The 12,873-nt window shown below is 28.3% G+C and overlaps 1 protein-coding gene across 1 annotated transcript; it reads right to left on the bottom strand.

Moving 5' to 3' along the window:
* Nucleotides 1–1,427: 1,427 nt before the first annotated feature.
* LOC132934204 (uncharacterized) lies at nt 1,428–12,505 on the bottom strand. Its single transcript, XM_061000479.1, has 5 exons — nt 12,357–12,505; nt 11,909–12,268; nt 10,439–10,727; nt 1,632–1,790; nt 1,428–1,559 (listed from the first exon to the last, which is right to left on the bottom strand). Exons 1-5 carry the CDS (start codon nt 12,503–12,505, stop codon nt 1,428–1,430), a joined length of 1,089 nt encoding a protein of 362 aa, XP_060856462.1.
* Nucleotides 12,506–12,873: the final 368 nt, after the last annotated feature.

Consider the following 12,873-nt stretch of genomic DNA (forward strand, 5'->3'; position numbering starts at 1 on the left):
GAATAATATACATAGTTGTAATATTTATGGCGAAACGCAAGTAAAATATCGGCAACACTATCATAATATAATATTATTATGTGTTGGGGGTCCTCCGCCGATCATCATGTCGGACTGTCTGATAGTGCATTGTATGGGGGCCGCGGGGATTATTATCTAATAAAATGTTGAAAATACGCTACAATAATATCTAAATTGGCATAAATCTGTTGATATTGTAGAATCTTAAATTGATTTGAAGAATACATCTATGTGAAATTTCCAATTAGGTGATTGAATTTTCAAACTTCATTAGTTAACTACAAATTTGCTATGAATTCTCAAAAAAATTTTCGTGAATCGTGGTGCTTCCTATAATTGTACCTGCCAACCCGGGTCATTGGATATAAAAATAAAAATAATTCAATAAGTACTATAATAATACAAACATTTCTGTTATTTTTTTTGATAATATAATTTTGTATTTAGATACCATAGCCATAATATTTTATAGTCATTATTAAATTGCTATTATTTGTACCTATTTGATATAAAAAATTAATATTTGTTAAATTATTTATTGAAATATGTATAGTTTATTATTTAATAATCATGTTAAGTAAAATAAGTATATACATTGTACAATATGATATAAGTACGATATAATTGTTTATTATGATTTAGACAATTAGAAAGAACGCAGTCCCCTCTTTTTGTGATCCACATACCCACTAATTATTAAAAAAGTAGATACTTATATTTTTTTTAAAACTGAGTTAAGTTAATATGTTTTCCTTATTAACTTTTATTTTACCTATCGAGTTAAATTTATGATTTGTTAACTGTTAATTTCTAACTTATCGATCCCGTGTTCTCTTAACTTTTAAGTTTTACTTAATTTGAGTTAATTACTTTCATTAACTTGCCCTACTTTGAGTTGCGTAGTACCTAGGTAGCTAGTTAGTAGGTAGGTATCTAAGTATCTACGTGTCTTTGTATGTAGTGGTATCTTTCAAAATATATTGCCAATTAATAACATTAATTTAAAATATGAATTATTTAACTGATAGTCGAGTTTCTAAGTATTATATTTTATCATAATAATTAATGGAAAATGAACAATATTATATAATCATACTTAATCATAGACTCATTAGTCAAGCATCTCAAGTATATAAATACTAATTATTAGTTTATTACCTATACATTAAAACAATTAGCTAATTTTTCTTTGACAATAAATGTCTTTTGAGTAGGTACATACAATTTTCTCTTTGAATAAAGTTAATACTTTTAAAGGTTTTATTCACTATAATAGTATTTATCATATTGATTCTTGTTTTTCCAAAATAAATAGTATATTTATACCTAACGTTTAATTGTACATAGGTAAAATACTTATACAATCACATATGAGACTAACTATTATACATATAAATACAGAACATTTATAAAGTGTTAATTGTAACAAGACCAGATTTTGCATTTTCAAAACATAAGTTCCTGCTTAACGCATCTTTACACAAATTCTGCCAATGGTTTTGTACATCTTTGAAGTGGCTTAATTGATAATTTGGCACCTGTTAAACAAATTTTTCAAATTTAAGTTATTCTAGATATAAACTGTTTTTGTTATTGTCGTAGGTAGGTACAGTTATTTTATGTTGCGTCATGAAATGGAATCGCTTGTGTATTTCATGAAATGTGGAATCAGCATGAAATACTGTTTGTCTGATTTTTTTAATAGCTTTTTCCACTATGTCAAGTCCTTGGCAATTTCGAAAATGATTATTTAACTGCTTTTCTAATGACTGTAACATAACAAATTATAATTAAGCCCGTATAGCTTTTTTGAGAAGAAAAACATCCGTAGTAAATTTGGATAGATAAATAGATTGACGACTGTTGCAGGCCTGGGCAAGTTAAGGCGATTGGGTACCGGTCGTAATTAAGGAGTTGTGGTAGGTAATTTCTGGATTTTTTTCTGTTACGCGTTGGCTATGTGTGCGTAGTAAGTGACCATAAGTGTGAGTGATGTTATCTTACACCCTCCAGTCATTGCGCACGCATCCCGTCGGCCGTCCAATTCACGAATGTCAATGAAAACAACAATAACCAGTTTTAATTGTTTTTAGCGAATTCTAATTTATTGTCGTGATTGATCGCGGGGGGCAATAGGGATAATTTAAAACAATTTATTTACTGGATCTATTTATTTACGATTATAAATAACTTTTTTATCTGAAGTAATTATTAGCCCCCTGTTATTACAATGTAAGTTTTTTCAAACTCTTCGATTGAAGCACATTATTATAACGGTATAAAAAAATTCAATTTTTCTCATGACAATGACACAAAGTTTTAAAATAATATATAGATAGATATGTACTTACCTAAAATGGTTTTATTAATTTAAAAACTAGTAACTATCAAACAAACTATATTATACAAAATATATTTAATATTACTCAAAAATCATATATAAAAACTTTTAAGATTAAATACATAAATACACGAAAAGTAGTAGAAAAAATGTTTCAGTTTTCTACTTTGAGAATGATTTCTGATAGAAAATTGGATCTGGTTGGTACTTTTAAGAGTTCAAAACTACAAATTCAAATTACTTGTCTAAATAGTTGGGAAAAATAACAACAAAAAAGTGGATGTCGCTCTCCTGTATAGTAGGTTAAAGTGGGTCACTGTATAATGGATGGTATTGAATTTGAATTCAGTGATATGATATCACTGTTTACAAAAAATGGTTTTGAACAAATACGATTTTAATAACGATATTATATTTATATTGTTATAACTTATACTTATACAATAGCCGGTAACAGGTAAGTTGAATTAATAGGCAAGCCTGGGCCAGTTAATGATAATTTTAACTGAGTTAAGTTAAGTTGATAGAAAACATTTTAGAAAGTTTAAGTTAACAGTTAACCTATTTTTTTTTTAACTCAGTTAAATTAAAAGTTATATGAACATTTTCAATCAACTTATTAAGGTAAGTTAAGTTATTATTATTATTTTTTTTTAATATCTGTATAAATACCCATTAATATGGTTTAAAATAATACAAATCATAAATATTATTGAACACAGGAAATAGCCAATATATGAGCATAATCTAATTGTTTTAACTAAAAAATAACTTATTTATGGCGAAAATATTTATTAATATTATAATGTTCTTGATAATTGTACATTTGTGATTTGTATCTATGTAAAAAATATAATATCAAATTACTTATTAGTTATTAGTATTTATTAATTATTATTATTACAATATGCCCGTATGCTGCAATATGGTATGGTACATCTTTATATATACGATACACCTAAATGGCAGGTGCGTCGTCCTGGCACCCGTAAATCGTCAAAACCCTCCCTAACATATCTCATTTTTTTGTACCCGATTTGTACCCATTTGAACCCTCCATAAAAAAATTTGTACCCCTCTCCCTTTTACGCAAAATCAAATCCCCTGTCAGTGTGCTGTAAAACGGTCATACTGGCACAATAAAGACTATTGGATGCGCAGTGCTTGGTGTTTTTAAAAATCGTTGTTTTTAGGTTTACCTAAATGTTCCTCCTTACACATGAATGGTAGTAGCTAGGTAATTACATTATATTACCATTGTATTCGAGTATATAAGTATGTATATTGTTATTTGACAAAATCACTTTGTTGTAATTTACTGAATGAAATGTTTAATTCTTAAGTTTAAAACAATATCACGTTTTGCTACAGCATTAATGGCTTAAAAAATAAATTAAAATTTTTTAGTGATACCTATAAGTTATTTGGATCTATATAACTATTCTTAAAAACCTCTACTTAGTATTCTCTATTCTTAACGAATATTAATTAAAAATGTATATAATATATATTATTTTCATCATGGCAAAACGAGTGAATAACATAGTGTTTTTTTAAATCGCTGTAAAAACATAAGTGATTATATTTACTGATATATATTAACTGATATATTTTAAAAATATATTTTATATAGCAGTTTTGGAGGGCGATAAGAAGGACTGATAACTGAAAAGGTGACACAAAAAAATTTTTACGATGTGTTAAAAAACCGAATTTATGGTAAGTGAGTAGCAGGGCCGGATCTTAGCTTTTTAACACCCGGGGAAAATTAAAAAAATATGACCATCTCAGGGAGATTACCAGAATTAGTATTTTTTTTTACGAAAAATTATTGTATTGTAAGGACCAACATTTATAAAATCTTTTGCAATATACTGGACCAATAATTTATTTACCACAAATAATTTAAATGATTTTAACTTAAAAAATAAAACATTTTAAATTTTAAACTATTCAAGTAATAGTTTTAGATGCACTTCTTAATGATGTATTTAAAACTAAAATCTGTGGTCAATATTTCTAAGTTTCAGGTTTAGAATAAATAATATATTGATAATAATAACATGTATGAATTATTTATTTACAAATCTAAATTAGGTTAGAACAAGTGTAAAAGAACAATATTTAATTTACAATTTACTAAAACTACCTAACAATATTATACAATTTTAATTTTTAATATTTGTTACAATCAAAACTTAATATCATGGGTACTAGGTACGGAAAAAATACAATGGATCAAATGTGATAATGTACTGAAAATTGTAATATAATGATTATAAAATGATAAAGAAATTTACTTTATCATAGATTTTAACTTATGGATTAAATGTATATACTAAAATATCTACATTTTACATTCTACATTTTATAAATTTCCAAAATAATAAGAACCCGGTTGTTTATTTGATATCTTGAACTATAAAAATAAATTATATAAAAAAAACAGTTTGTAATAAAAAAACCTAACCAAATAGAATATAAATTTCTTTTTAAATTATTTTAATATGATATGTAAAACATAATTTTCAATTTGACTTGGGCTACTTATCAATAGGATAGTTTTTAGATTCTGAGTGAAACGATGAATTTATTGATTTTACAATGATGTGTTGTTTTTTTATTATTTTTTTTGTGTCTGTTATGTCATCACCTTTTAGGTCAGTAAAAGTGCTTGGATTTTCTTCAACAGTATCTTTACCAGACTTTATTATGTCACTAATCAGAGAGTACATTAATCAATGATGATGGACTAAGGCACTCCCGCTGACAGTTACGGACGGGTATTTCCTATATCCACGGCACTGCGTACCTATATTTTCATATTTATTTTGTCCTTTTTAATTATTAATTCAATGTTATTAGTTTTTACTTTTATTATTTTGTACCTAGTTTTAACTTTTGTTTTAATGTCCATCTTTAATTTTCAATTTACAAATTTAAGACTTTAAAAATACGCCCACGAAAATTATACGCCCGGGGATAGATCCCCGACTCCCCCCCCCCCCCCCCCCCCCATAGATCCGGCCCTTGTGAGTAGTATACATTTGTATGTTCACAGTACGTTTTTTTTCACATGTCCCGCTTGAACACAATGATTTTACCGTGACAAAAGTCATGGAGAGATTTCAAACTCGTTGTCTACCTATTTGCCCCTCACACAAAAATATTTACTGTACAGCATTTTATAGGGAGATTTCACATTTTTTGTCCATGAATTCTCCTCTTATTTTCCGTCTATTAACCTTTACGATAATTTGTTTTAGAATAACACCAAAAGCCAAAATCGATTTTGTCAAAAACCGTTATGCGTAAAATTCCCGTTTTCCCTTAAATTGTATTATGTTTTTCCGGGCGCTTTTGAAAACTATTGTGATTTTTAAATTTTGACCTCCCAAAAGTACCAACTAGATTCACATCCCCATCGAACAAGATACTGAAAATGAAAATAAAAAGCATTATTTTGACTACTAATCGTTTACATAGAAAAAAATTTAAAAAAAAAAAAAATAAAAAACACATCATTGTAAAACCAATAGAGTCTAAAATCCACTCAGAATCTAAATGAAATAATATTGGACTAGTATTAAACTGTTTTAAAGCGGGTTAGTGACCTATTGATACAAAAATAGGTAAGTGAGCAAATAAGTTCAAAATTAAAAAAGCTCTAAGGTGAGTAAAAGTAACATACAATTATACAAAAGTACAAAACCGAGGAATTCTCTGCTGTATTCCTGTATAGTAGGTACCAAGTACCAGATCTTTTGAATGTGAGTCCATTGATAAATCATAGTCTATATTATAGGTTATATACACTGAAAAAAAATTATGAACTAAGTCTTTCCATCAGTTATGTTTTTACAGCGATTTAAAAAAACACTATGTTATTCACTCGTTTTGCCATGATGAAAAACGCAACTTTATGTAGCAAAACGTGATATTGTTTTAAACTTAAGAATTAAACATTTCATTCAGTAAAATACAACAAAGTGATTTTGTCAAATAACAATATACATACTTATATACTCGAATACAATGGTAATATAATGTAATTACCTAGCTACTACCATTCATGTGTAAGGAGGAACATTTAGGTAAACCTAAAAACAACGATTTTTAAAAACACCAAGCACTGCGCATCCAATAGTCTTTAATCTTTATTGTGCCAGTATGACCGTTTTACAGCACACTGACAGGGGATTTGATTTTGCGTAAAAGGGAGAGGGGTACAAATTTTTTTATGGAGGGTTCAAATGGGTACAAATCGGGTACAAAAAAATGAGATAGGTCCGAAATCGATCGGTTGACTTCTGGTGGTTCCGGGTGCCAGGACGACGTCGTTACAGCACCCGGACGGGATATTTGATTTTGCGTAAAAGGGAGAGGGGTACAAATTTTTTTATGGAGGGTTCAAATGGGTACAAATCGGGTACAAAAAAATGAGATATGTTAGGGAGGGTTTTGACGATTTACGGGTGCCAGGACGACGCACCTCTAAATGGCTAGTGCTATATGTATAATTAAGTTATTTTTTTTGAAGAATTCTGGTTAATAGAACAATAAATAAATTTAACTATATTTCTAATTTATTATTCTAGTTAGTAAATGGATATATAATATGCATCATCAATAATAATTTTTATTTTTATTTTATTTATTATTTAATTATTTAATTATTTATAAACTAACTTAACTTGAATTTGATTAAAAGTAACTCGTTATTTATTAAGTTTATATAAATTAAAATAAGTTAAGTTAAAAATTAAGTTAAAGGAAATTAAATTTTAAAAAGTTAAAATTAACTTAACTTTAACTTTTTAACTCGCTTATGCCCAGGCTTGGACTGTTGTATATCAAATTATATTAAAGTCGAATTGGAAAATTTTAAACAAACAGTTGAATGCTTGATTTATGGATAGCGTTATCGTAACTTTGCGAAACAATATGTGTATAGATAGTAGGTACATACTGATCAGAGCTCTACTGGTGGGCAATCGTATTTGATGCCCATATTCAACATTTCATTTGATAATATATAATTTCTAGTTAGCTAAAAATGATACAAAATTGTACAAACTACATTTAATTCACAGTTCTGACAAATAACTCCTTTATCAGGAATATAAGAAACCTACATTATTCATACCGTACTTAAATACTTAATATTATCAATAAACACAGTGTTGGGAAGGAACGCGTTCCTTTTGTAGAAACGAAGCTTGGAACGCGTTTTATTTAAAATATTGGAACGGGGAACGGGAAAGACTCCTATTTTTAAGAAACTCGAACAAAAATTTCCGTTCCTCAAATTATAAAAAAAAATGAAAGTTATTTTTATTAATAACATTTTCTAGAATATATTTAGTATTGGTAATTTGGTATCACTTCATCAGTCACTATTAAATATTAAATTACCACAAAGTACAATATACTGTGATCCCAACATTTCGATTTTTATCAAGATTTGCATACAATGTATAATAACTATGAAAATATAAACCATACGGTTGTATATTATTGATATAAACGATGTTACTGTGATTATGGTTTGAAAATACTGGAGAAAGTTTTACCATCATTATTCGATGAGAATTTCAAGTCTACGCTATACAATTTTTGAATTCTAACAAATAAACCAAATCAGGTTGCCCTAATTTCATAATTAGTAAAGGTCGTATCTCCATCATTTATTACAATGATAATATATCAAATATTGATAATATGGAGATACGACTTTTTCTTTGGTCTTAAAATCATTACATCCGAGATACGATGATTTCTAATCGTCGAAATTCAAATCTGGTCAACAGAAATTCGTTACTTGTAATATTGGTTGGTGACTAATTCCTCTTAAATTTAAGATCGGTGATAAAATAAAGAAATTCGTTTTACATAACTGATCACGTTGGTTACAAACCGGTCACACTATTTTGGGACCATCTCAAGGGACGGTTACCATTTTTAATCCCCTCTCCTAATTAATTTCACTTGTTATCAATATTAATTTAAGAAACAATGATAACATGATAAAAGACAATTATTTTGGTATAGGATGGGGTTAGCTATTATCAGGCGCGTACACAAAAAACGGTATAGGTATAGGTACACATTTTTTTTCTAGCTACCTATATGTAAATGTTGAAAATGTAATATCTTAACTTTTCCAATTAATATTCCTGGCGATACATATAATACTCATATGCTGGGTTGCATAAACAATTTATATAATTTAATGGATCAATCGTGGACCACTAAATCTTGTTTAAGGGACCATTAGCTCATCGATTCATTAAACGTTTTGTGCAACCCGGCAATAGAGACATAGTCCATAAAGCTGATAATTTTTCGTTTGCTAACAATGACCGTAAATATTTGTTAACTCTTTTTAATTTAGAAAATACCCACTTGCATTGTAATATAGCATACGAATTTATTAATTTTTTTAAAGCAATTTCAAGATTAGGGATTACCTGTTGACCTGGCTATTGTGTTTAAGAGGACGTTGACCCTGGTGTTGTCTCTGTCTTACACACGTACGAAATGTTCGTTCATCAGTTTCAATAGTGCGTTGTTAGTTTTAATATTACTGTGGAATGACCTATTATCAAACTTTTAGGTAAGAACATTATTTGTGTTTTCGCGTGTTTGAAGTTATACTTACCTACATTGGATATTCAAACTTAAACTAATGATTTCTCATTCAACGATTTTCTTATTTTGTTGTTATTCAAAAACTAACAATACTAGATATATACTTGAAATTTACACTAAATATTTATTTTATAAATCACTATACTTAATAACATTTTAAAAATAGTTTTACGCGTTTTGATTAAAATTTTTTTTAGTTTTTTTTCCATACATTTTCAAAAAAATATTATTCAATGGGTCAAAAAGCTTGAAATTTAATACAAGATTCCTGATACATTGTTACAAAAGCAGTTGAAAATATGAAAAATACATAGGCTTGTTTTTTTAAGCATTTAATGGTCAAAGCATTATAAAATTATTTGGAAGTTAAATATTTATAAAATGTTCAACTTTAATAGATAAGAATTGAAAATTCAAAACAAGGTTTCATGTAAGTAGGTGATTCTAATAATCAAAAAATATAAGACTTTAAAAACACAGTTATTTTTATAGTTATTTTATGTTCAAATTTTGATAAATTACATAAAATAACCAAGAACAACGATTTTAGTTATTTTGGTGTAAATTAAAAATATTATTCGTTGGAATTTGAAATTTCTCAAGTATTTTATTATATATAGATACTGAAATATGATAATATTCAAATAATCTTAATTTAACTTACCGGCTACTGTATCAATAATAATAATATATAAATAGCTATAATATAAAATATCTTAGGCTGACAAACAGTCTCCTCTCAGAATCGTTTTTCGTATACAATGACATTATATCATTGAATTCAAATTTAATACCATCCATTACAGTGTAATTTTTTTTTATTAATTACATCAGAATGACCCCCTTTTTTAAATTTTGTATGTGTAAGAAAATATAATTTCATCAACACCTTCTTAAGCAGAAAAAAATTTTTACTTGATTCTAGTTCCATCCCAAGATATTTACGCTACATTTTACTTGAGCTTTATTAATAATATGTATAATATAATAATGAATTACAGACACGGAGACACGACACACGTTAAACCAATGTTAATCAGTTGAAGACTTCTTTCTTTAACGTTTTGTCGAATATTTCTAAGGGTGTCCAATCGGTGAACAGTTTAGTATTTAAAGAAAGACAAATTCAATACAAGTTAAGTATCATTCCTTTCATTAAAACTGAAAAATAAAAACTCTAAAATTACCTGAACTCCAACGTATTCAATCTTAATTGATTTGCATACACTTTTGTTATGAAATATGTAAGATATATTATAAAATATATTTTTAAATTAATTAATAACAAAAAGTAAAAATATATTCTTTAATTAAGCACCATTAAAAATGAGATGGGCACTTTCCCCCTTTTCCTCTCCAATCTTAACATGGCTCTGTATGTACCTATCAATTAAACAATCAGCGATACCGTTTTTGATCACTTACCATGATCCTTTGAGAAAACTTTGCCATAATATTGTCACATTCGAGTATCAATTGATCCCCGTAAACTGAATGCCAAAAATCACACCGTTCCCGTAGCACAATGATATAATCGGAAACGTCGATTCGTATACAGCCATAGTCTATGTGCGACTCGCATTCAACACGGGTCGATAGCGTGAGGAAATATTTCAACTTCTCTCTGTAATTAGCCAGTGTAGGATTTGTCTCAGAAAATTGATTGATTATCAATTTGTTTCGTTTTTCAAACATGAAACCAAATCCTGCAAACCTGTGACACATTATATAGATTCAAATAAATTATATAATCACGTCCCACACAGGACATGATTTAGGTATTTTGGGATACATAAAGATAGTACTTTACTTAAGATTTTTTACAAATTACAATGTAAATATTGGTTTTTATTTATAAATAAAAAAACTGTTCACAAAATGTGTCTAAGTATCGATAGACGATAGTATCTGATACAGTGGCACATGATAATTACGATTCGTATGTAGATTGTGGGTATAAGGTAGGTAATAACTAATAAGTAACTGCAGTAACTTAGGTAGGTAATAACCAAACCATGAACAATAAAAGATGGGAAAACAATATGATAGACAAAATATATTCTCATTAATGAAGTTAATCAAATGGAGATTAATAAAAATTTTTTGTTTACAGTGTTAAATTTATCTTGTTAATTAAGTTAAAAGGTTAAGTATCTCCTATGGTATCAGCTTGATCATTACCTACATGTTTTTTGTTAAATACTTATATTTAGAATTTGGAACTAATTTTAGACATTTAAGAAAACAAAAATATAATATATAGGTAGGTATAAAATTATATTAGGTATATAATATATTATAAATAATTAATTTAATTAAAATATTTAAAACTAAACTTAATTATTGAATCATTAAAATAAAAACTAGTAGGTATACCTCAATTGTCTTCAAACGTCTACCACTTACCCACGCTTATGGTTATAACTTTTAAAATAAACATAATAAGTTATGAAATGTTATGAAATTGATTTTTAGTCATATGTTTGAGGGTATTATTGAGTTATTTTTAATACTACTTCCGTATATGAATTAGCTAGGGACGTACATTTTTTTATTTCATCAGAGTAGCTTTTTCTTTTCCAAGTGAAGCACTGGGTAAAAAAATTTAAATTGTTTGTCTCGAATTTAAAACAATTTTTCATTAACTATATGCATAATTAATTCTGCTAAAGCTACTTCAACCGGATAATCTACCAGTGAATTACTCAATTACCCACCTCATCACAGTTAACATTTTTACTCCAAGGATCAAGTTAAGTTTAAATTGGATAATGCCCCCACATTAACCAAATTGTAAGCGCTTGGCCAATTCGGATATAACCACTACAACACACCTACACCACACCTGTTGGCAGTCACAAATACATAATATTATAATATTATACGAAATCATACTTCTGTACTGCTATTTGCAACCGGTTGACAAGTTCTCCGATGGAACTGTAACATTCTTTTTTTATGTCGTATAAATCCTTGCATTTCGCCACGTGAGTGTAATATGTATAGGGCAAATGTGATTCGTCGGTCCCCATGATATTGACGAACGGACACAGAACATTAGTGGTTCTCAGCCATCTGGGAACTGATTTTAATCGGTTCAAAGTATCGTCCATAGCCTTGACTAACGTGGTGTATATGATGTTGATATTAGGGACGAGAGTAAATTTGTCATCGATCAGCTGTCCGTTAATCATGAAGGCCACGCGATCGCCATCCAATATATTTTTATACGCTTTGCAATTGTTCCAGACCATCCTGAAATTAGTTGGGTGGAGTTTAAACACATACACAGGTGACCACTAACCAGCGCACTTCAAACGCGTTTTTATTTCCCTAAACTCACGCAATAAAAGCTTCATGTAACGCGTTTTCGTATTTTTCGTACAACAAACTCATGTTTTTGTGGCCACCAATATCTAAGTTGAAACAAGTTTTTTCGATCAAATTTAATGCCATAGCTATGTAGTTCATCGAACATGTAATAACTGACATGTTTTCGTCTCCTTGTGTAATGAACCGGTCGAACAACACCTGTGATTATAAGACATTTTCAGGACAGTTGTTCATATCGTAAATGTATAGAATCTATTAGGTATTTAAATACGAACGTAAATATTTTGAACATCACCATTTGAATCCATATTGAAGAACTTCAGATTTTCAATTAACTCGAGTTTTTTAGATATGATTGTTTGAAACTAAATAACACAATACCTATATGATTATTAGATATTACATTTTACATTTTTCAAAGTCATGTTTACTAATTCAATTTCGTTGTAAATTGTGTTGAATATATTTAAAGACCGCAAACAATGTTTCATGAATTTCGGTAGCTGAAATGATAAATAAGTATATCT

The sequence above is a fragment of the Metopolophium dirhodum genome, chromosome 1 (genome assembly GCF_019925205.1).
Source record: "Metopolophium dirhodum isolate CAU chromosome 1, ASM1992520v1, whole genome shotgun sequence".
Lineage (NCBI taxonomy): Eukaryota > Metazoa > Arthropoda > Insecta > Hemiptera > Aphididae > Metopolophium > Metopolophium dirhodum.

What these genes read in the sequence shown, in the direction of transcription:
- LOC132934204 (XM_061000479.1), bottom strand. Translation starts at nt 12,505, where the DNA reads ATGTCAGTTATTACATGTTCGATGAACTACATAGCTATGGCATTAAAT. An exon ending in TTACATGAAGCTTTTATTGC is followed by an intron (nt 12,269 to 12,356) that starts GTGAGTTTAGGG and finishes AACTAATTTCAG; the next exon opens with GATGGTCTGGAACAATTGCA. An exon ending in TTGCAAATAGCAGTACAGAA is followed by an intron (nt 10,728 to 11,908) that starts GTATGATTTCGT and finishes AATGTGTCACAG; the next exon opens with GTTTGCAGGATTTGGTTTCA.